The sequence below is a fragment of the Xyrauchen texanus genome, chromosome 9 (assembly GCF_025860055.1).
Source record: "Xyrauchen texanus isolate HMW12.3.18 chromosome 9, RBS_HiC_50CHRs, whole genome shotgun sequence".
Lineage (NCBI taxonomy): Eukaryota > Metazoa > Chordata > Actinopteri > Cypriniformes > Catostomidae > Xyrauchen > Xyrauchen texanus.
The window spans coordinates 34576637-34602927 of NC_068284.1; the positions used below are offsets into that span (position 1 = coordinate 34576637).

At 36.8% G+C, this 26291-nt stretch overlaps 1 protein-coding gene across 1 annotated transcript; it reads right to left on the reverse strand.

Moving 5' to 3' along the window:
* Window positions 1–74: 74 nt before the first annotated feature.
* On the reverse strand, window positions 75–24870 carry LOC127649003 (laminin subunit gamma-2-like). The gene is made up of 22 exons (XM_052133887.1): window positions 24679–24870; window positions 18412–18588; window positions 17987–18110; window positions 16639–16781; window positions 16098–16229; window positions 15794–15983; window positions 14233–14345; window positions 13932–14147; window positions 13664–13840; window positions 11709–11942; window positions 11481–11617; window positions 10724–10880; window positions 9608–9813; window positions 9208–9287; window positions 8936–9073; window positions 8687–8831; window positions 7920–8069; window positions 6319–6433; window positions 1912–2108; window positions 1512–1670; window positions 1311–1410; window positions 75–713 (listed from the first exon to the last, which is right to left on the reverse strand). The coding sequence occupies exons 1-22, from the start codon at window positions 24752–24754 to the stop codon at window positions 460–462; spliced, it is 3420 nt and encodes a 1139-aa protein (XP_051989847.1). The 5' UTR covers window positions 24755–24870; the 3' UTR covers window positions 75–459.
* Between the last annotated feature and the right edge of the window lie 1421 nt (window positions 24871–26291).

Sequence of the window (26291 nt, forward strand, 5' to 3'; positions counted from 1 at the left end):
TTCAAACACTGAAACAGTATACTGCCATGACAACAATTCATGCCCTTAATGAATTTAATTAAAACAAAACAGAATACACAATAATGGAATTGTTTATTTCTGACTTAAAAGCATTATTTTACTAGATGCTGAAGTAGAAATAGTAGTGACTGGATGTAACTTTTTATTTGGGACAATCAAATTAACTATGTGGTAGGCTATAGTATATATTAATTACCCAAATGCAACTACTCATTTACGTCATTTCAAACTTCACAGTAATATTTTTTTAATTAAAAAAACAAACCTTTCTACACAAGCAAAAAAATAAATACTAAAACTCTCTTACACATCAGTACAAAATCTTTTATGGCCGGAAAAAAACACTACTTTAAAAGTTGAGTAGTGTCAATATTCATAGCACATTTGCTACTTTAAACTGTGTAACTTTGTGCTTTGATTCTGCATTACAGTAAGCCATTAAGGCCTTTCAATAGGTGGTATGTTATAACAGCCCTCAGGAATGCGATTACGGATATCCTCTAAGTTGGCGATGTCTGCCAGGATGGTGTCAATGTCGTTGATCATGTTCGCGATGGTGGCTCTCTGTTGGGCTTCTTTCTCCTCCAGCTCCTTGAGTCTGGGCCTCAATTCCTTCTCCACACGACTGCGGCTTCTGGCTACAACACCTTCTAGGTCAGTCACTCGTTTTTCATCAACTATGCCAGGTGATCCTGTAAAAAAAAAAAGAGGATAACCATTTGCTCTAGATTTATTTTGCACATGACAGTCATGTGTTAAAAGTGCTAACATGCAGCTGTTCCCTTATGAAGATATTTCTGCCCGATTTGGCCCTTAAAGATGACTTCTGCTAGTGGAACCAAATTAAATCAGGTTGATTTAGGTTGAATTGAATCTAAAATCCAAGACGTAAATTTAGATTTTAGCACATGAAGCACATTTTTAGGTTGCCTAAATGATTTTTTACAGTGTGTCCACCACATGCAATTTTTCTATCTGGGAATGTAAAACATTTTCATTTACAGGGAATTACTCTTGTGAGTCTGTCTAAGATTCCCTGTCAAAGCCTCTTGCTCTTTACTTTGTATACACTGTAAAAATGTTTAGTCAAGAAACCTAAAAATGTTCATCATGTTCTAACATTTAAGTCAAAAGCATTGATTTATAAGACTGAATCAACCTGAATACATTATGCTTCACCCACAAAATCAATTTTAAGAGTCAGATCAGGTGGAAATATCCTTATAACAATTGCACACTGTCACCTTTCAATTTGTACTTTGTACATTAGTAAATGATTATAAACTTACCCAGTGAACCCATAATATCATTAACTGTTTTTAAAGTATCACTAACAGCATCCCTGGCATTCTTTGCATTGTCAAGTGCTCCCGTAGCTTTCATGACAGCCTGGTTTAACAAAAAATAAAAAGAACAGTAATTATGTATCTTGTGAATCTATATCCAGTCTATGTTTTCTCAAATAGTTTTATGTAGGCAGGAATACTTACTTCATTTGCTTGAGTTTTCTGTGTCTTTGCATTGTTTTTCTCTTCATTGAGTCTGTCGCTAGTAGCAGATACCTCCGTCTTCAGTCCATCCAAGTCCTTTTTCAGTTTAGTAGCAGTTTCCAAAACATCAGAAGAGGATGGAAGGGAGCCGGACATTTCCTGTGGAAATAAATACAAGCACACTGTGAGCAAATTCAAAAGTTTATGTATACGATTTAAATAGACCAATTCAAGGATGTGTTTCAGTTTAGAGTTATTTAATAAAGCTTGTGACAGACATTGTGAGATATTCAACTGGTCTCTGTAAAAGGATCGAGGCTAAGACTTTTAACTTTAACAGCATTGGCACAAATATTATTTTAACAAATGAAATGCGTTAAAATGTCAAGGTGCTTCATACCTCCAATTTGGATGCAGTATTTGTAAGAGCATCGATAGTATCCTGAGCATCTCTGTAGTCACCAGACATTGCATCCAGAATGTCCTGAGTCTTAGTGTTGTCAGCTATGGCTTTTTGAATGGTAGCGTTGATAGTAGGCAGTTTTCTAATGGCTGCATCTGCCAGATCCTTATTACTATTGACTTGGCCATCAAATCCTGAATAAATAACAGAAAAAGTTTTTGAGTGTTCTTAAAGGAATAGTTTACTGCCCAAAAAATCAGACATCATTTACCCTTCATCATTCACACCACATCTTTTACATTTATCCTCATGTTGTTTCAAACACATTATACTTTCTTCTAGTGTTGTAGTACTCGAGACCGGACTCGAGTCCGAATCCAAGACCATATTTTCATCGTTGGTCTTCTCATGGACTGGTGAGCAATTTGACTCTGTCTTGACTCGGATTCGAACAAGTGTGGACCAGTTGAGTCCCTTTTAAAAAAATATACAGTGAAAGCTTCGACTTATCTGACAAACATTTTTGACAGACAATATCAGAGATCTTGACGTTTGTTCCGCATTTCAATTTGCTGCATAGAATCAGAACTAGTGAGGCCCAGTTCACATATAAATCATTCTACTGTGTTGGTTCTTTTCAGAGAATTTGCCAAACAGGTTAGCAAAAAGGTCTGAATCGATTGGTTATTCAATCTGATTCATTCAGACTGTTATCTCACTGAATAATTTATTGCAGCTTCTCACTCATTAAAACAGCATGGGATATTTTAGAAAATGGAAAACAAACCAATCATTTGATTGACTATTTACTGTACCAATAGTCTTGTTATAAAATTGTTAATGGTGCTGTGTCTTGTTAATAAGGGGCTGTTCACACCAAACGCATTGTTGCGTCCATCCATGCTGTTTTTCAGTTTTGCATAAAGCATCACTGTGTTTTTGGCAACTCGTGCAGGAGCACCACAATCTTTTCTAAGTTAATTTGTCAAGTTAAAAAGAACATCAACTGTTAAAATGTGTCTCGAGGCAACTGTGCTATACTCTTTTCCCTGATAGAACACGTCTAACGCCCAGACATCTATTTGATGTATGTGTTTACATCTGGAAGACTTCTATTTTACTTTGTTTGCTCATCTGCAACATGTCTATAAGACGTATGTCAATAAGTACATCTCGGATGTCTTTGAGACATTTATGATTTAGAAAGATTCTAAATCTGATCTTTTTAATATGTTTAGCTGATATTAGATGCTTTCCAGATGAAAAGATCTAAAACAGACACCTCAGAGACCTGTATTGGTCTGAATGGCCTCTAGTCTTTTAGAAATGCTTTAGCCATTAGTTATATGAATGCTACACATACTGTAGAAACAAGACATCAGAATTTAATAGTTTCTGAAAAACATAATATATACAGTGCATCCGGAAATTCTTCACAGCACTTCACTTTTCAGCCTTATTACAGCCTTATTCCAAAATTTATTAAATTCATCATTTTCCTAAAAATTCTACAAACAATACCCCATAATGACAATGTGAAAGAAGTTTGTTTGAAATCTTTGCAAATTTTTGGAATAAGGCTGTAACATAACAAAATGTGGAAAAAGTGAAGCGCTGTGAATACTTTCCAGATGCACTGTATATGTGCATATCCCGAGATGAAATCTTGCAGGCAAAAGTAAGCAGAAATGCTTACTTGACTTACAATTAATGAAATATAGTAGTGAAATTGTTAACAAACTGAACGTAAATGTTTATATTCACATTCTGCATAAACATTGTCATATTTAACACATTACTGTAAGGTTTTTAGGCCCGTTATAGTACAGTAATACTGTATTATGTAAAGCAGAAATGTTTTCTTGACTTGAATGGAATATAATAGTATACAAAAGCTGGTAGTTTGTATTGCCATGCTAAGCCACACAGGCACTTTGTAATTGTAATACCAATTTGTTCACTTAACCTAGGATGTTTCATTTGTTACATTTTTATTCTCAACTAGTAATATTGTATAACCAAAATAAACTTACGAAAATAATAAATTAGGTCTATTTGATATATGTGCCTAGATTCAAAAGTTCTTTAAACTATACATTTAACACATTCATAAAAAACTATTGTCTTAGACTCGGCCTTTACTGGTCTTGGTCTTGAATCGAACTTGACCAACTCAGGTTACATGGACTCAGATGAGCTGGTCTCGACCACAACACTGCTTTCTTCCATGGAACACAAAAGAAACTGTTTTAAGGGATGGACTAGTCACTCTTTTAAGATATTAGTGTTTTCTTGTCCTTTTTGAAGCATGAATGCTCCAGTCCAGATTATTTGCATGGAAAAGAGTGACCAGTACATTCTGCAAAACATCTCCTTTTGGGTTCCACAGAAGAAAAAAAGTAACATGGATATGGAACAACTCGAGGGCACGTTAATAATGACAGAATTTGTATTTTTGGGGAACTATTCCTTTTAGAAACTTGCTCATGTTTATGTACAGTGGAAAGAAAATGTTATCTCTTTGGAATTGCCTGCATTTATGTATAAATGTGTCTTAAAATCTGTCTTAAAAACACAGAAAATTACTTGACTAAAAGAACTGCATAAAGTCTTATAGATACAAATTGTGCCTTTTCTTTTAAACATTTTCTGAATTCCATTTCCAAAAATTTTATTTTTTTCAACAATATAGAGCCAATAATAACATTTCAACAATAAATATATATATATATATATATATATATATATATATATATATATATATATTCTGCTGTTTAATGATTACACTTGGCCACATCGAGACTTTTTTATTATTATTTTCAAATGGTATTTGATTTCTTCTAAAAACTCTCACATTATATTACATTTAGCTAATGGCCGCATACTTTAAAATAGTACCGAAATGAACAACAAGATGATTTCATACCATTTAAAATTTTTTGGTATTACAATATTTTGTTATTAACAGTATACTGCGCAACTAGGCTAATTACGTTAATAAAAGCTAATGAGAGTCAGGAGTTGGCAAACCTGGCATCCAATTATTGAAACGAGATTCGAGATGTGGGTTAGAGCTACTTTTGAGTTTTAAGAGAACTTTTAAGTTTGCTATTCACAAGAAGCATTTTCTGACATGGACGATGCCTTGCAAAAAAGAGATCTCAGAAGACCTAAGATCAAGAACTGTTGCTTTGCATAAAGCTGGAAAGGGTTACAAATGTATCTCGAAAAGCTTAGATATTCATCTGTCCACAGTTAAATAGTCAATAAATTGAGACGATTTAGTACTGTGGCTACTCTCACTAGAACTTCCTTCCAGCCAAAACAACTCCAATGACACACCGCAGAACGCTCAATGTGGTAAAAAAGAGAGACAGCTAAAGACATGAATGAATCGTCCATGTCAGGACACCACTAAGGAAACTGCTGCTTTCCAACAAATACATTGCTGCATGCCTGAAATTTGCCGAAGACCACCTTGACACTCAACAACGCTACTGGGAAAATGTTTTGTGGACAGATGATTCTAAGATTTAATTGGTTGGGAAGTACTCGCAGCACTACATATGGCGTAAAAAGAGCACAGCATACCAACATGAAAACATTATTCCAGAGGTGAAGTACATTGGAGGGAGCATCATGATTTGGGGCTGCTTTGGGGGCCTGGTTCAATTGCCATCATCAAAGGAAAAATGAATTCCCAAGTTTATCAAGATATCCTACAGGATTATGTCAGGGTGGCTGTATGCCAACTGAAGCTCAGTAGAAGTTGGGTGATGCAGCAGGACAATGACCCTAAACATCGAAGTAAATCCACTACAGAATCCACATTTTCGAGTGATCCAGTCAGAGCCCAGATCTTAACCCAATATAGATGCTGTGGAATGACCTCATGCGAGCAGTTCAGACCAGACATCCTACGAATATAGCTGAGATGCAGCAGTTCTATAAAGAAGAATTATCCAAAATTCCTTCTGAATATCGTGCTAGGTCTAATCCGCAACTACCGGAAACATTGAGATTATTGTATCCAAAGGAGGAATGGCTAGTTATTAAATCCAAGGGTTCATTTACATATTCCACAGCACTGTTAATGTTTAATGGGATATGTTCAATAAAGTCATGAAAGATTATAATTGTTTGTGTGTTGTTAGCTACATTCTGTTTGTCTATACTTGTGAATTTGATGAAGATGAGATCAAATTTTTTGACCAATTAATGCATAAAACCAGCTTATTCCAGAGTTCACATACTTTTTCTTGCCACTGCATATGTGTTTGATATGAAATCTGCTAAATGGCAAGTTACAGTACATTACTAACAGGGACCTCTTAACAAATTTGAATATAATAATAATTATATGGTAACAGCTTTTAAATTATATTGTCCAATGTTTGTCCTCACCTTTGAGTTTCTCAAGTGTTTTTTCCAAACTGTCTATGTTGTTTGCATAGATGTCCAGAGAAGAATTTTTTAGGTCTTCAGCAGCATTTGCCCTGGCAAGAAGCTGGTCTTGAACCTTAAAACAAGTAAAAAAAAGAAAAAGAAAAAAATGGGGGTCAAGACGCCCAGGAATCTCTAAAAGCAAATGTTTGGCCAGAGATATTTAAGTAATGTCAATGGCCTCCTCTCAACAAGGCATCAGACAACTATAGGAATTAAGCCCAAGGATGTTCATGACGATTATTTCCAGTTCATTCTTGCGTGCATTTACACATTACACTGTGTCCTAACCAGGCGTGATGCAACAAATTTCCAATGACAAGCAATTTGTCTAGCTACACTGAATGTTATATGATATCACAGCCTAAAATGAGAGCCTTTGATAATTCATGTAGTTATTAGAGGGATTTTGGATCCATGAGATTTCACTGTAAAATAGAAACCAATTGAGCAATACAATGTCTTGTCACTCATTGCTTGTAATGGTTTTCGCTAGTTAGAACAACAACAAAAAAAGATTTAAATGAAAGAGAAAGCTTTAATGCTTTTCTTTTTATCGCATTGTTTGAAATGCAAATCAGGCACATTCTAAAAGGGATAGTTCACCCAAAAATGAAAATTCTCTCATCATTTACTCCCCCTCATCCCAGATTTTTGTGACATTCTTTCTTCTGCTAAAAACAAAGATTTTTAGAAGACCATCTCTGGTCTGTAGGTCTGTACAATGCAAGTAAATGGTGATCAGACCTTTCAGGCACCAAAAAACATATATAGGTAGCATAAAAGTAATCCATATGCAGGGGCGAAAATTTCATCAAAATGTTGGGGGGGACAATAAACATAACAATTCTCAAGAGCAATTTTTGAAGGGGACACCAAGGGTTTTTTTTGTTGTTGCCCCGTTTGCATTTGTATTATTTTATTTCTTAAACAATTATTTTAAGAATATATCATTATATTATTTACAAAACACATATTTTAATGATATTTTAGGGGGGGGGACAACCCTCAGATAGGGGGTCCTGACCCCCCGACCCCCCGCGATTTCCGCCTATGGGTCCATATGACTTCAGTTGTTACATTTATGTATTCAGAAGTAATACAATAGGTGTGTGAGAAAATCAATATTTAAGTCCTTTTTTACTATAAATTGCCACTTTTACTTAACTTCCACATTGTGAAAGAAGTATAAATTTATAGTAAAAACGTTATTGAAATATTTATATGTTTCTTACCCAAATTGCATTGCTTCAGAAGACATATTAAACCAGTCATATGTATTAATTTGACCCCTACTGTCTGTGATCTTTGAGCTTAAAAGTGTTGTTCCCCCTTCACTTGCACCGTGTGGAACTACAGAGCCGTAATATTCTTCTAAAAATCTTCTAAAAAGTTTGAGTTCTGCAGAAAAAAGAAAGTCATACGCATCTGGGATGGTATGAACGTGAGTAAATGATGAGAGGATTTTCATTTTTGGCAAACTATTTCTTTAAGTGTAATCATTCATTTCCAAACAGTGTATAATTTTCAGAGAAAGTTGAACAGAGGATCTTGTTTATTACCTGTTGGAAATACTTGGTCTGGTTAAACAGATCAGCTGTCTCTTTCTGGTCAGTAAGCATGTATTTCTGAAAGTCTTGATATGCTGTTAAATTCTCTGCCACCATATCCTTTAGCTGATCAAACTTGGAAACCACACCAGCAATGTCCTTCTGCAGAAACAAAGTAACATAAGTAAACGGCTAACATCTCCACAAACACAATAGAGTCTTACACAAAGCATGTGCAGAGACACAAACACATACTTATGCCCAAACAGACATTTACAGAGAGCCCTTGTCCAGATTTCTCACTCTGTGACTGAAATTTCTCTTTTTTTCTCATCTTCTCCATCTTGTCTTTAATATCTCAATAACGTCTCTACATTTCTTGTCCTACAATCATGCTAAAAATGTACCGATCAAAATGAATTCTCAACTCCCTAAACTCCCCTTGACCAAATCAATGAGTAAATAAATCTATATTAATTTAGTTATTTATTATTTTAAGTAGTATTAAAGGAAATGTTATGAGTTGAAACAGGAAACAGAATGGGGAAAAGTGGGACAAATGGCGAAATTGAGCCCAGGTTGTCCGCACAAGAAAAACACATCCACACCATTGCTACACCCCACGCCACTGTAGTGACACCGGGGGCACAGTTTGTCTCCAATTTATGTTTCCACCAGACTATTGAAGTGCACGATGTGTGGCAGGTGCTAGTTACACCTAGTGCCAATAGTCACTCCAATAAAGAAACAAAAAGAAATCTCTAACCCATGTTCACTACCTTCAGAGGCTTTGGAATGTTCTTCTCCAGGTCAGATAACTGTTTCAACATGTTCTGTGCCAGTCTGCTCTCTTTTTCAGCTGCATCATTCAGCTGAATGGCCTTTCTCTCTATGTCATTCACTTTAGTTACATCTGCTTCATACCTTAAAACATCATCATTAGAAGTAAAAGTCAGTTTTTAAGAGAAAATTACATTTGAACAATGGTGTGTTTCCAGTAAAAAATAAACAAAGTCTGAACAACTTACTGTCTCTTGAGGCCCTTGACTTCGTCTTTGACCTTATTTTCTCTGCCAATGACACCACGTATGAGATCCAGGGCTTTCTCAGACTCTGACAGAGAATTGGCTGCGATAGTCTCTACAGTCACTGCCTCACCTTGGTGCCTGGTGACAAAACAACCTTAAGTAAGTCTCACACATATTTTCATGTCTCCGTTAGTGCACATCCAGTAATGGATCAATCATCATGTTGTTTTGTTTCACAGTTTCATGCTTTTGAGTAACAACATGTTACGTACTGCTCGGCAAGATCAGCAGCTCTCTGAACCAAAGAAGACAAGGTGTCAATGCCTGCCTCCGCATCACCTGAGGGAAACTCCTGAAATAGAAATATGAAAGCAACTTAGAGAATTTGTATCTTTTTATTTTAGAATGTTGTACCCTACATCTAAACTTCATGGCCAAAAGTATGCGGTCCTCCCTTTTGCTGCTATAATAGCTCATTCTAATAATAATGATTGTCTACAGAGAGTGCATGGTTATATGCTTGATTTTATGCTACTGTTAGTAATGGGTGTAGCTGAAATAGTCAAACCTATTAATAAGAAAGGAAGTGTCCACATACTTTTGGCCATGAAGTGTAGCATGTTATATACATCAACATATCATATGTCAAGTTCCAAAACATGAAATACTCACAGCCTGCTGGATGTCCTGTTTGGCCTGTTGCAGTTGTGTCCTGATGTCACTGATGAGTTTCTGGATTTCAGAAACTTCTGTCTTATACCGCTGATCTTTGCTTCTAATAGAATCAACTGTTTTTAACAGAACCTCTATGCTTCTGTCCTCACTCAGCTGGGTTTTGCTAATGCTTGCCAGCTTATTCTGAAGTTGTTTCTCTGTATCTATATAGTATAAACAACAAGTTTTATTAAAGTAATTGTTAAATACAGTACACCAAAAAAGTATTTGGGCAATTAAGTCACTGTTAAAAATAGATAGAAACCTTCTTATTGTTCACCTCTGTGAACAAGAGGGGAGTCGATTTAATTCATTCTTTAAAGCTGACCTTAAAGGGATAGTTCACCCAAATATGAATATTCTCTCATCATTTAATCTCCCTCATGCCATCCCAAATGTGTATGACTTTTTTCTTCTGCTGAACACAAATGAAGACTTTTAGAAGAATACCTCTGTTTTATAGGTCCATACAATGCAAGTGAATGGTGGCCAGACCTTTGAAGCACAAAAATCATATAAAGGCAGCATAACAGTAATCCATATGATTCCATTGGTTTAATTTATGTCTTCTAAAGTGATCAAAGCGCTTCTTTATAGTAACAAAAGACTTAAATATTGATCTGTTTCACACCCACACCTATCATATTGCTTATGAAGACATAGGTTTAACAACTGGAGTCATATGGGTAACATTTATGCTGCCTTTATGTGATTTCTGGAGCTTGAAAGGTCTGGCCACCATTCAATTGCTTTGTATGGACCTATAAAACAGAGGTATTCTTCTAAAAATCTTAATTTGTGCTCAGCAAATGATGAGAGAATTTTCATTTCTGGGTGATCTATCCCTTTAAGAGCAGCTGTTAAAAATAATTGGCCAAGAAAAGCAAGGTTAGTTCTGAGAAAAGGTTTAGCATCAGTTGTTTGCAGATGCCATGGTTTAATATCTAAACAGTGACATTCAGACCTTTAAGTGTGACTAAAGTGTCCAAATACTTTTTGCTGTGACTGAGTAAACAAATGTATATGGTTGAGAAGGAAATTAACAAAGATGTGAAGTAATAGGGATTTTCGTACTTGTAAGTTCATTTGCTCTGGTCTCCAGGGATTGCAAAATGACCTCTGCAGCTCTTATGGATCGTTCCATCTCAGCATCGTTGACTGAAACATCACCACTTCCAATTCCTTTGAATAAATCCTCCATTTCCTGCAGCTGTCGTGCATAAGCCTCGATCTGATATAAAACAAACAATGATCAACATATTTGCCAATATTTATTCATATACCTCTCATTAAATACTGTGCAGGGACTGGATCCAAAGCAAAATATCTTTTCATGTTTTCAATCATTTTTAAACTAGGATTTTTAAGAGATTAAGTAAATAGACTCCAGTTACGCATGGAGGAGAGAGAGATTGAGAAGGTAAATATGTGCGCTGGTCCCTGGACAAACTGCATATTTAATTCCACCCACACATTTTGCGTTTAAGATCAGCTTCAAAACAACATACCGTCATATCACTCTCCTGAAAGTAAACAAGCAAGCTGCACCGATCAAACCCAGCAAGATTCTCTCATCTTTTTTTATATTCAGTTTTTAAAGTATTGTTTTGACAAAATGGCAAATTTCACAGACATTTTTCCCATAGTTAAATAATATATATGACTTTCCAATCCTTACATAAAGACTTAGAAAAGCTATCTATCTATCCATCCATCCATCCATCCATCCATCTATACAGTAGTAGAAAAGGTTGTTTGTTGAACTATGATGCCACTTCTCTGATAATATATTTTCATATTTCTTAGTTTTCAGTTTCTCAAATTCCCTTACCTTGCTCTTGACTGGATTGAAGCAGGATGGACACATTGATATGTCACACTTCAGTCCCTCAAAGCCTTCCTTACACTCACACTGGCCTTTATCATGGCATGAATTTGACACAGATCCCTGTCTGTTGCAGTTACAAGCTACAAGAACAAAAGAAAACAAGAATCTGGTAATTTTCAGTTTTTGACTGCACTGGTCCTGTTATATTCAGACTTGTGAGAGTTTGCATACCCTGGCATGACTCTGTGGGGTAATTGTGGTGGTATCCCTCTTCACAGTCCTCACACTTAGTGCCAGTGCTGTGATTCAAACACTTCAGACACTCTCCTGTTTGGCGGTCACAGTTGCCTACAGCGTTCTGATCCACGTGGCCATTACAATGGCAAGGCTGGCACTGTTTGGGAGGGCCATACTCTCCCAGGGGGTCTCCATAGAAACCCTCATCACAGATTTCACAACGAGAGCCTGTTGTGTGCATCAAGGTTTGAATGAAAATGTTATTTTAGGTTACACTTGTACAACATAGAATCTAAGCAAACGCAGAAAACAGACTCAACATAACAAGGAGGCCTAGAATTATCATTGATAAACTGAGATTCATGCAGTTTCTTTTTAAAGTCTGCATGAAATCAAAATGTACCCTATTTATTTTTAATGATGCCTGTTACTGGTCTCATTGTGAAGGATTCATCCGTGCATATTTGTTATTTTATAAAAAATAAATTTTTACCTCGTAATCTTTAATCAAAATATCATAACTTCCGATGAATTGACTGACTCTTCTCGGCTGACGTATACAAGTGGAAGCCAGTTTTAATCCCGCCCCTACAAGGGTCTTGTAAACAAACCTGCCATCAAAGCAGCTAACGCAGAGATGAAAAGGTGTATTTTCGGCTGTTTCCCCTCAAAACTCATATTCCTTACCCCAAACATCATTGGTTACAGTCCCGCTGGCTTGAATTTACATTTCGAAGAAGGAGAAATAATGGTGAATTTGCGGTTCTGTTCTATACATTTCATTCTTGAATTGCTGAAGTGACTACTGAATACAACGCGAGTCGGATCCTTCTGGAGATTATTCATATTTCTAAATGCAGATATCTTGTGCAGCACGAGTAAGAGTTTTTCCCCTTTATGTTTAGTGTTTTGTTATTAAAAACTTTGAAATATTGTTTGTGATATTTTACTCGCTCGTTTCTCAACGGCTACAGCCTATTCGTAAGAAAATGTGCTATTATCAGTGTGCTGAGATCGCTGCTAAATTTCCCCTGTAACCGGCTCTGACTCAAGGAGCATGGTGGAATGAATGTGTTTGTGTCTGTGTGATGACTGTAAACTTGCATTTAAATCTGCCTCCACTCCGGTATGCAATGCCCACTTTTCACTATCCAATCAACAGCCCACTTTTCACTATCCAATCAACAGCCGATGGATAAAATCCCCACCCTAAATTTTTTTCACGTTCAATAAGATGTTTCTATAGAAATACATCACAATACGGAAGTAAAGTCGGTCACAACTTCTGTTTCATACCAAATGTAAGGCAATAGTTTACACAAAAGTGAAAATCAAAATTTTATCAGTCTCATGTCGCTTTAAACCCATATGACTAATTCCAAAAATTCTGAAACCATATGATATCTTTGTGTGAGGAACAGGTGAAAATTAAAGTGATTCACTGAAATAATTGACATCCACTGTAGCACTCCTTAATGAGTTCAATGTGTGATTCGTGAACAAATCAAATCTTTTCATGGAATCAGTTGATACAGTTCACAAAACTGGTCTTGAATGATTCTTTCACAAATCAGACTGATTCACTTCTTGATTTCAACTCACTGACTCACTCAGGCTAACAGCACACTGGGGGTAATTATTAGTAAATAACAACTTATATTTTGGTCTGTTCCTCACAAAGTTTTGTATGACTTGGAATATAGCACACAAGTCATATTGACCATTTTTATTAGAATTTTATGCTGTTTATTTATTTATTTATTTTTAATTTTGGACCTTGACTGTCCGGTCAGTTTTTTTTTTTTTTTCTATGGAAGAAAGAAAGTCATATGGGTTTGGAATGACATGGGGGTGAGAAAATAATTACTGAATTAAAATTTTCGGGTGAATTATTCCTTTAAGTGTCATCCCTCTGAAGTTTCCCTTTGCATTTACTCTTTGTTCCTCACCTGTAGTCCCTCGAGGACAACGGACACATGTCACTTGCTGAGTTCTGGGAATGACATAGCAAGCCTCACCCTCGGGACATGGGCATTTCTGACAGGAGCTAGACTGCTGGCGGTTGACATAATAACCTTTAGGGCACATCTGCAGGTTTGGTATGTCATCAGCGGAGTAGCATCCTCCTTTAAATGCAAGAAATCCACATTGTTCAGCACAGACGTATTCTCATACACCATATTTAAAACACAAATCAAACACACTGAAATAACAAACCTGTTTCTGGATCACATGTTCCACCCTGACAGGAACATGGATCACAGGGGCTTTGGGGGCCTTGGCCGGGGAAACGCCTCTTGTATCCTGTGGCACAGTACTCACAAAACAGTCCATCATAACCGACAGGGCAGCTGCACTTCTTGACCCAGACTGCAGGGGTGCCAGGGCCCAGTTTAGCTGACACAAGTGAGACGTCATCTAGGTAACCACGTCCTGTTGTAAATGCAGTTACAATATTATTTCATACTTTATGCGTTATGTTATTTTTGTGGTGATACTTGGTTGGAGTGGTACTCACCATTTTCACCAAATGTTCCCCTGATTTTAATGGCTGTAAGATTGCTCAGAAGCCTTTGGAATTCTGTGGATGTGAGCTGTGGTCTCCATTTGCTTCCAGGTTGTTCATCCAATCTGTAAAGTATTGCAAAATATGATAACATTTTTATTATTAGATTAAGCCATTGACCATTAAAACTGTGCATCAGGAAGGGGCTTTAGGTACGCTGTTATTACATTAGCAAGCACCACTATTACACTATTACTATTGCACATTCTTGGGTTTAGGTATTTTGAAAAACCCCTAACCCTAAGTATCAAACATCTGCATGTGTGAAACAGCCTTGAAATTGACCTTAAATCATGTTGCTGATTGAGGAGAGATGTGCTATTACTTTTCTAAATGATCAGACTTTTGCCTGATGGATATTTAAAGGTAAAAAAATCGTATAAACATTGATAGAGGGAGCTAAGCTATAACACTCTATCAACCACCCTGAACACCCTAGCAACCACTTAGCAACCACTAGAACACTCTAGCAGCCACCTAGCAATCACCCAGAACACCATAGCAACCACCAAGAACACTTTAGAAACCACCAAGCACACTACACTCTAGCTAGCAAACACCCAGAACACATGAGCAACTACCTTGTACACACTAGCAAACAACTAGCAATCATGCAGAACAATCTAACTAGCAACAACATATCAACCACCCAGACTACTATAGTAAATACCTAGCAACCATCCTGAACACCCAAGCAACCACATCACAACAAAAAAGAACACTCTAGCAACAACTCAGAACATCCCAGCAACCATCAAAACACTCTAGAAACTGTCTAGAAACCTTATCAACCAAAAGGAACACTCTAGCAACCACTCTGAACATCATAGCTACCACCAATATACTAGAAACTATCTAGCAACCACAAAGCAACCACCCAGAATACTCTAGCAACCACCCTGAACTCCTGAGCAACCAACAAAACACTCTAGAAACTATTTAAGAACCACCAAGCAACCACCCAGAACACTCTAGCAGCCACCATGAACACCCAAGCATCCACCAACCAACCACCAAAAACACCAGAATCTAACTAGCAACCACTCAGAACACTATATCAGCCACCCTGAACACACAATCATCCACCAACCAACCACCAAAAACACCAGAATCTAACTAGCAACCACCCAGAACACTTTAGCAACTACCAAGCAACCACCCAGAACATTCTAGCAACCACATAGCAACCCTCTAAACACCCTAGCAACTACTAAGAAATCACCAAAAAACACTCTATCAACTATCTAGCAACCACTCAGAACATTCTAGCAACCACCCTGAAAACCCTAGCAACCATCAAGTAACCACCAAGAGCACTCTAGCAACTATCTTGCAGCCACCCAGAACAACCTAACAGCTACATAACAACTTGCTTAGAATACCTTAGCAGCATAAGGGCAACACTGTGGCAACCATCCACAATCCTAGCATCATATTTTGGGTGGGTCTTGCGTAAGTACCACTCATATATTCTTCAGAAAATATTTTTTATATTATTGATGAAGTTACTCACCTAAAAGTGTAAGTGATTTTCTTTCCACAGTGTAACACAGTTCTCAAGTCCCCTAGTGAAGCAGTCACCTTAAGACCTGCTCCTTCTAGCATAACATCAGAGGTGGAGGGACGACGGACACCTCTGTCCAGACGAAGAGAGAAGGTCAACGTCTGACCGTAGCTCAGAACCTGATTCCCCAGGTATGATGCTTTATTGAACACAGAGAAGTAGGAGTTGTAGACACGGGCAATATAACACAGGCACTATATCGCTGGTAGCACCAATAATAAAATAATTCCTGATACAACTTAAATCAGCATACCTGGAGGAAACAGATAAACAGGAAAGATCTCCTTAGAGATAACCTCTAGGTCTTTATGGGTGGGAGACCACCTGAAGTCCACTTGTGAGGGACTCACACCCTGAGCAGTGGCAGTTCGCCATCCCTCAGGTCCTATAAGAGACAATCAAAATCAAATTATCAAAGATGTTCAAAAATCGTGGTATTAAGAATTTAGAGAATAGTTCGCTACCAAGTGATAGTACAAGAAATGTAAATGCTATCATCAATTACTCACCCTCATGCTATTCCAAATCCACATTACTTTCTATTTTGAACACAAAAGTGATGCTTGGCAAAATGTTATCCTCGGTCACCATTCACTTTCATTGTATTTAACAAAAATGCTATGAAAGTGAATGGTGACTTGAGTCTAACGCTTTGCCTAGCATATCCTTTTGTGTTCAATGGTGTAAAGAAAGCACAAGGGTCAGTGAATGGTAACAGAATTTACATTTTTGAGTGAACTGTCCCTTTAAGTTTTTAGTGAATGAATGAATCAGAGTTTATGCATCAACCTCACCATGATCAAAAGTTGAAGTGATGTTGTGAATGGAGTATCCCTTAGCTGATGTGCACACATTTGAATGTCCATAACAAAAGCAGGGCAGGCATTCTTCTTTATTATATGTGAGCTGGCCATTATAACGTGACCGACAACTTAGCCTGTAAGAGAAGATGCAAATTAAGCCAAACATACCTAACAAACCAGGAGTCAAAATGTTTGAAAATGCTTGATTAACTCTTGATTGTAGTCAGGGACAAACTTTACACAAAAGTGTGTAATTTCTGCTGCTCTATCATCACTGAATGTTGAGTGTCATATAGGTTAAAGGATTGTCTTAAGCTCAATTGGCAGCATTTGAAGCATAATGTTGGTAACAACAAAAATGTAAATGTAAAAAGAAATCATGGTTCCACTGAGGCACTTACAATGTAATTGAATGGGTTAATTTTTAAAATACTAACTTTTTCAAAAGTATAACCACAAGACATAAAGAATATGTTTTAACATAATTTTAGTGTCATAAAATCATTTTGCAAACCGTTTCTGTGTAAATTTATTGCAAATTTGTTACCATGATGATGCATTGTCAACAAACCCTAAAATAACTGCAAAATGACAGTTTAACTTTACAGCTCAAATAATAAACAAGTTTTAACAGAAGAATAAATGTATGTGCTTTTATCAAATTTTAAGCTTCACATTTCTGTGTTTAAACCTTCAAAAAATTTGCTAATTTCACTTGCATTGTCCCCATTCACTTCTATTGTAAGGGCCTCACTCTGTAACCTTGTGTGGAGCGGAGGGGGGCGGGGCTGGGCCGGGCCGCACGCCCGGTCCCCAAGGCGGCCGGTGACGACGGGTTTTTCGAGAGAGAGCATTACAGGCATGTCCGTCATGTGTGTGTTTATGTTTGTGTGTTTTCATTAAATTATTATTTATTTTGACGGTTCTCATCTCCTCCTTGCCCATCTTAACCCCCTTACACCTTGAATTATGCTTATTTAAAGAAAAGGAGTCTAAATTGATTTTTGTGGTAATCAACATTGTCACAAATGCTGTTGATTGAGCTTAACATGTAATGAACCTGGAACATTCTTTAAATACAGGTTTCCTAAACACTCCCCCCGCATGGCATTTGTCAGACAAACAAATAGTCCCACCCTAAACACAAGGTTGGGCAGGATACTCTAACAAATAGAGCAATGTTTTTATAGCGACACATTGTTTATACTTTTCAGGGGAATCAACATACAAATGGCTTCCTTCTTGTTGTAACTACTGGGATAAATAGGGATAGGCAAAGTATTAAAAAAATTACACATTTCACCTTTAAATATGGAAACATAGGTCTCCCTGTTCTCACCTCAAAGGTTCACATCCATTGACTGCGACTGGAGACCCATCATGGCACCAGTCACACTTGTCCCCATGAATACCCTGTTTGCACATACACCGTCCATCCTTGTTGCAGACTGGTCCTTGAGAACCTAATTCAAAAAATTTATATATGCAGTTTGTTCATACAGTGGCCCCAAAGGTATATGGACACTTAAAGGATAAGATCGCCAAAAAATTTAAATTCAGTCATCAGTTGCTCACCCTCATACCGTTCCAGTCACCATCCACTTTCATTGTTCAGACAAAATATGCAATGATAATGAAGGTGACTGAGGCTGTCATTTTTAGGTGAACTGTCCCTGTCATTGCATTAGATAAAAAAAATATTAATGTTAATGAAAGATTGACTAATGTTTTTTAGTAATTTTCCAGACAGTTGTGAAGACTCACCTGCAGTGTTGCAGTTGCAGGGCAAACAGCTGTCTTCTGCCCTCTGGTGGTAATATCCTTCCTTGCAGCTTTCACATTGCCGCCCTTCTGTGTTCCCCTGGCAGTTTACACAGTGCAGTCCAAGATGATCCAATTTGCAGTACTGTGCTTTACCATAACATTGACAGGAAGAGGAGGCTGCAAGAAAGCACACCAAGATCGGTGACTTTGGCTGTGTGATACTAGGCAGGAACATTTAACTGTTAAAGACACCATAAAAATCACTTGACGAGCACAGTTTCTGTCCTGTGTTGACGTATTTACCATTGAAACAAGAAGTTTAGGCGGCATATAGCCTATTGAAAGGCTCTTCACTTTTGTTTTTAAATAGCCAACAAGCTTTAGTTACATCACAGCCATGAACCAAAATGTGTTGCTTGTTATTTGCAGGTGGTATTAAAGGAAAATTTCACCTAAAACTGAAAATTCTCTCATCATTTACTCATCCTCATGCTATCCCAGATGTGTATGACTTTCATTCTTCTGCAGAACTCAAATGAAGATTTATTGAAGAATATTTCAGCTATTTAGGTCCATACAATGCAAGTGTAATTTAGGCTCCAAAAATCAAACAAAGACAGCATAAATGCAATCCATACGACTCCAGTGGTTCTATCTAGAAGCGATATAATAGGTGTGGGTGAGAAACAGATCAATATTTAATTCCCTTTTCCCATTTAAATCTTCACTTTCATTTTCACTAAAGTGACTGCGAAAGTGGAGATTTATAATCATAAAGATAGAAATATTGATCTGTTTCTCACCCAAAGTGATTGCATTGCTTCAGAAGACATATATTAAACAACTGGAGTCACATGGATTACTTTTATGCTGTCTTTATGTGCTTATTGGAGCTTCAAAGGTCTGATCACCATTCACTTGCATTGTAAGGACATACAGAGCTTTATTTGTGTTCTGCAGAAGAAAGAAAGTCATACACATCTGGAATGGCACGACGCTGAATAAATGACGAGAGCATTTTCATTTTTGGTTAAACAATCCCTTTAAGAGGAGGGACTTTCTCATTCTATTGAGAATTTGATTTGACAAAAAACTTGTATAGTGCACCATGAGTCATCAATATTTTTTGTTCTGTTTTCATAAGATGAGAAGGGCAGTATATTTTAAAGGCATATATTTGCTAAAAGTGGATTTTGTCATCGGTTAATAGCACACATATACACTCACCTAAAGGATTATTAGGAACACCTGTTCAATTTCTCATTAATGCCATTATCTAATCAACCAATCACATGGCAGTTGCTTCAATGCATTTAGGGGTGTGGTCCTGGTCAAGACAATCTCCTGAACTCCAAACTGAATGTCAGAATGGGAAAGAAAGGTGATTTAAGCCATTTTGAGCATGGCATGGTTGTTTGTGCCAGACGGGCCGGTCTGAGTATTTCACAATCTGCTCAGTTACTGGGATTTTCACGCACAACCATTTCTAGGGTTTACAAAGAATGGTGTGAAAAGGGAAAAACATCCAGTATGCGGCAGTCCTGTGGGCTGAAAATGCCTTGTTGATGCTAGAGGTCAGAGGAGAATGGGCCGACTGATTCAAGCTGATAGAAGAGCAACTTTGCCTGAAATAACCACTCGTTACAACCGAGGTATGCAGCAAAGCATTTGTGAAGCCACAACACGCACAACCTTGAGGCGGATGGGCTACAACAGCAGAAGACCCCACCGGGTACCACTCATCTCCACTACAAATAGGAAAAAGAGGCTACAAGTTGCAAGAGCTCACCAAAATTGGACAGTTGAAGACTGGAAAAATGTTGCCTGGTCTGATGAGTCTCGATTTCTGTTGAGACATTCAGATGGTAGAGTCAGAATTTGGCGTAAACAGAATGAGAACATGGATCCATCATGCCTTGTTACCACTGTGCAGGCTGGTGGTGGTGGTGTAATGGTGTGGGGGATGTTTTCTTGGCACACTTTAGGCCCCTTAGTGCCAATTGGGCATCGTTTAAATGCCACGGCCTACCTGAGCATTGTTTCTGACCATGTCCATCCCTTTATGACCACCATGTACCCATCCTCTGATGGCTACTTCCAGCAGGATAATGCACCATGTCACAAAGCTCGAATCATTTCAAATTGGTTTCTTGAACATGACAATGCGTTCACTGTACTAAAATGGCCCCCACAGTCACCAGATCTCAACCCAATAGAGCATCTTTGGGATGTGGTGGAACGGGAGCTTCGTGCCCTGGATGTGCATCCCACAATTCTCCATCAACTGCAAGATGCTATCCTATCAATATGGGCCAACATTTCTAAAGAATGCTTTCAGCACCTTGTTGAATCAATGCCACGTAGAATTAAGGCAGTTCTGAAGGCGAAAGGGGGTCAAACACAGTATTAGTATGGTGTTCCTAATAATCCTTTAGGTGAGTGTATATAGTGCTACTATAGTGCTATATCAAAGCTAACAGACACGTAATAAAAACATAACTTTTGATACAATTTTGTATTTAGGAAGGCGAAATCTGTGAAGACAAAATGTAAAACGTTTGCAGGTTAGGAATTTGCTGAATATGTGGAATTTTTGCAGTCTTTGAAATTTAATTTGGTTATCTCACTGTCAAAGTACACTGGCGCCAGCCAGATTTTAGTGGTCCCGTGAGCATGGAAAAGTAACCTCTAACCATTGCCGCAGACGCATTAAATGATCCCCACACCCTCAGGTATATTCACACATTCTTCAGCATATAAGTAATGCTATAGTATATTGACTATTATTCACACCCACAAACCATTATCTACTGGAGTATAAAATGACAAAACCACAAATGTCTGAAGATCAGCAAACATCTGAAAGACATTAAGGGGCTGACAACTTAAAAAAGAAAGGAAATTAAATGTCCACAGCTGTGTCCACATTAGATCATGCAGGATTATATGTAATAAAACAACCTAGTCAACGTTCAGTCAGGCCTACTGTATGTTAATCTATAATGGATGTTGTATATTAGGCAGTCACATTGTGTGCAGGACAAGTTCACTCTTGTAGGTAATTTATAACTGATGTAATGAATGGACACGCAACCCTCATCCACTCAGAAAAGAACATTAGACAAATACATTAGCCAAATACATTTAAACTCAGTTTTTCACAATTCCTGACATTTAATCATAGAAAACATTCCCTGTCTTAGGTCAGTTAGGATCACTACTTTATTTTAAGAATGTGAAATGTCAGAATAATGGTACAGATAATTATTTATTTCAGCTTTTATTTCTTTCATCACATTCACACTGGGTCAGAAGTTAAAATACAATTTGTTAGTATTTGGTGGCGGTGCCTTTAAATTGTTTAACTTGGGTCAAACATTTTGGGTAGCCTTCATCAAGCTTCTCACAATTAGTTGCTGGAATTTTGGCCCATTCCTCCAGACAGAACTGGTGTAACTGAGTCAAGTTTGTAGGCCTCCTTGCTTGCACAAGCTTTTTCATTTCTGCCCACAAATCTTCTATCGTATTGAGGTTAGGACTTTGTGATGTCCACTCCAATACCTTGAATTTGTTGTCCTTAAGCCATTTTGCCACAACTTTGGAGGTTTGCTTGGGGTAATAGTCCATTTGGAAGACTCAATTGCGACCAAGCTTTAACTTCCTGGCTGATGTCTTGAGATTTTGCTTCAGTACATCCACAACATTTTCCTTCCTCATGATGCTATCTATTTTGTGAATTGCACCAGTCCCTCCTGCAGCAAAGCACCTCTACAACATGATGCTGCCACACCCATGCTTCACAGTTGGGATGGTGTTGTTTGGCTTGCAAGCATCACCCTTTTTCCTCCATAGCATAATGATGGTCATTATGGCCAAACAGATACATTTTTTGTTTCATTGTGGACATTTCTCCAAAAAGTAAGATCTTTGTCCCCCTTGCTCTGCAAGGAAGAAGCCACTGCTCCAAAACCACCATAAAAAAGCCAGACTACAGTTTGCAAGATGCACTTGCAAACTGTAGTCTGGCTTTTTTATGGTGGTTTTGGAGCAGTGGATTCTTCCTTGCAGAGCAGCCTTTCAGGTAATGCCAATATAGGGCTGGTTTTACTGTGGATATAGATACTTGTCTACCTGTTTCCTCCAGCATCCTCACAAGGTCCTTTGCTGTTGTTCTAGGATTGATTTGCACTTTTAACACCAATCTACGTTCATCACTAGGAGATGGAATGCTTCCCCTTTCTGACCGGTATGCTGGCTGCATGATCCCATGGTGTTTATACTTGCGTACTATTGTTTGTACAGATGAACGTGGTACCTTCAGCCATTTGGAAATTGCTCCCAAGGATGAACCAGACTTTCTGAGGTCTTGGCTGATTTCTTTTGATTTACCAATGAGATGGAATGGCAAAGAGTCACTGAGTTTGAAGGTAGGATTTAAAATACATCCACAGGTACACCTCCAATTCAGTACACCTCCTATCAGAAGCTAATTGGCTAATTGTCTAAAAGCTTGACATAATTTTCTGAAATTTTCCAAGCTGCTTAATGGCACAGTTAACTTCTGACACACTGGAATTGTGATATAGTTAATTGAAAGTTAATCATTCTGTCTGTAAACAATTGTTCAAAAACTTACTTGTGTCATGCACAAAGTAGATGTCCTAAATGACTTGCCAAAACTATAGTTTGCTAATATTAAATTTGTGGAGGGGTTAAAAAATTTGTTTTATTGACTTAACCTCAACCTAACTCAACCTAACATCAGTACTCTTTCACATGTGAGCAACAACAGACTCTCAATCTTAATGGACTGCACTGTGACATCATGATAAATGGCCTACACTTTCTCAGCTGTGATACAAAAGTCCTTCTGTTTGTTCAGATGTTGTCTTGGAATAAAAATAAATAATTATGAATGCAATTATTCGGTTTCCACATTTTGGTTCTACATTAATACATGCATAATGCATGTTTATATCTTCAAAGTCAACAATTCGAAATCAAATCATGCTAACATTTTCCCATCTGGCAACCAGATTTATTATTATGCAGATTATTATGACTAGGATTATTGTGGTTATGATTATTATTATCTGAGTGTTATGTGATGAATGAGGCAATGTCTCTGTGTGCCTGTAATTATACACTAAACACTGTAATTATGAACTAATTAAAGCACTTTTCTGACTGAAATTAATTTGGAAATCCCTTTGCATTTCTATTATACGGAAGAGGATTAGGGCCAAGCAATAATAAAAAAAAATAATAAAGCCATCTCGAGATTAAAGTCATTATAATGCGAGATTAAACTCGTTAAATTTCGAGAAAATAGTCGAAATACAATCTTGAGAATAATCTCATTAAATATCGAGAATAAAGTTGTTGTGTTTCGAGAAAAAACTCGTTAAATTTAATCTCGCATTATAATGAGTTTATTCTCAAGATTGTATTTCGACTTTTTTCTCGAAATTTAACGAGTTTAATCTCGATATTTAATGAGTTTATTCTAAAGATTGTATTTCGACTTTTTTCTCGAAATTTAACGAGTTTAATCTCGCATTATAATGACTTTATTCTCGAGATGGTTTTATTTTTTTATTATTGCTTGGCCCTAATCCTCTACTATGAAAACTACAGAAAATAATTTCTGTCAAAAATAAAGTCACAAATCATTAATCAATGTATATTATACCAATACAAGTAGTCTAAAATGAATAATAATACACCATAAAATAAATAGTATGTTCTACTAAATAATTGACGCACATTACGTATTAAATGCATCCTAATAGTTAGCCTAACTATTACAACAAAACAAAATGTCATGTTTTGTATCATGTGTTATAATGTATTGCATTCTTTAACTGTGTAATTATGAATAATATTGAATATTATTATAACGGTTATGAAAATTAATTATGAATACTATTATGATGTTTTAAAACTGCCATTTAATGGACAGATATAATGGATCACGATGTGTATTATAATAGATTACAAAGACCTTTATGATGCATTATAAAATCAGGCTACAGCTTCTTACCAATAGTGTTTTATTATTATTATTATGATGATGATGATGATTATTATTATTATTTACGAATAACCTGTAGATCTGTTTTTATCTGCATAAGCTAAACATTAAAAAAAAAATTAAAAATCTCACCTGTCGTTGATTAAAATCAATCTATCTCCAATAGCCTACATTTCTATAGTATTTAATTAAATAGACTAATTACGCACAAAATCAGTCAGAACTACACTTACATCGAAATGTTCCTTGAATTGGGGACCAAAAGCAAACTGCGCACAGAAAGATCCAACTGTTCTTCATTTTCCACATTCACGGCGAAAGTTGTATCTCCGAGTTTTCTCTCTTCTAATGTCTGTCGATATAAAGAGATATACAGGGTCCGTTGAAATGCGATGAAACGGCCACCTGACGGTTGTGCCAGCTGATCCCTCTGTGCACGCATTTAAAAACTTCCCTCTTGACAAGCGCGGGCACGTCAAACTCAGTGCAATCTCAACTCTTCATTTACTCACGCGTGAATCAGAAAGCATACAACTCAAAGGAAATGGATCATGCCATTCCTCACATAAAGACGTGTTTGATCAAATGCCTATAACAACCAGGATACAAATCAAAAACAATGGAATGCTTTGTTCTTCTATGCATTTCGATAAAGTTATGTATCTGAAAGTGCATATTTTTAGGCTATTGCATCTAGGGTCTAGATTTATTTTAATCGTATTTCCAAGATGGCCAAACTTCTACATTAATTGTTTTGCCTTTGCAGTAATTAAGTCATTTATAAGAACATCCATTTATATTTTGTTTCAAAATTCTTTAGTAAGTAAAGATACAAATGACAAGGCCAAATAGTGTCACAATAAGAACGTTTGTCAGGTAATCTAGAAAATGTGAATTTTGTGGTGGTAACATCCAAATTAACTGGTTTTATTCAAGCCAAATTGACAACCTGACTACATTAGGTTACACCAAAAACAAATTGAGTTAAGAATTGATATTCTCATCATCAACATTTTGATTTTTCAAAACTCTTTTACCCTAATGCTAATAATTGGTTATATAAAGTCAGTCCAAAACTTAAGTATTAAGATTTTCTGTAAGTCATTTTTTAATTGTTAATACATTAGTAAAAGCTTTAGACATATTGAACTAACAAGGAACAATAATTACAGCATGCAGTTTTAGTTAATGTGAATTAACAAAATTACCATTTTTCATTGTTTGTTTATGTTCATTCATAATGTATCAACTAATACTGTAAAATGTATGTAAAAATGTAGGGTACAACCAGGGCTAAAGGCACACCTTGTAACGATGCTGGCAGGCTATGACAGGCAGACAAAGAGACGATGGTAAAGTGATGAACCCAAGTGCAGTTTATTTCCAAAACGTGATGACCAAAAACCCTGACTAAAAATGTGAATCAAAACAAAACATAACCATGAATAACTAGACTAGACTTGAAATGACCTGACTAAAGACTTGACATAAAAGAACATGACTTGGCTTGACTACACAAGATACAACAAAGTTACATACAGAATACCTGATGAAGGACAATGGAAAACATGAGGGCTTAAATGCTTGGACATGGGAGAACACATGACAAAAATGACCAATGACAAGACAAACCATAAACAATTTAACAAGAATAAATGAACTGAAACCAATGAAAAGAAAATACTAATAACAATGTAATCAAACAATGAACCAATGAAAACCATACACATGAAAAGGGGAAACACATGACAAGGTCACATGAGGGAACAGTAAATAACATGATAACAGGAACTAGATTTTCAAAATAAAAGACATAAAAAACATGAACCAACAGAATACACATGAC

What these genes read in the sequence shown, in the direction of transcription:
- LOC127649003 (XM_052133887.1), bottom strand. Translation starts at nt 24,754, where the DNA reads ATGTGGAAAATGAAGAACAGTTGGATCTTTCTGTGCGCAGTTTGCTTT. An exon ending in AACATGTGATCCAGAAACAG is followed by an intron (nt 13,841 to 13,931) that starts GTTTGTTATTTC and finishes TTGCATTTAAAG; the next exon opens with GAGGATGCTACTCCGCTGAT. An exon ending in TCAATCCAGTCAAGAGCAAG is followed by an intron (nt 10,881 to 11,480) that starts GTAAGGGAATTT and finishes GTTTTATATCAG; the next exon opens with ATCGAGGCTTATGCACGACA.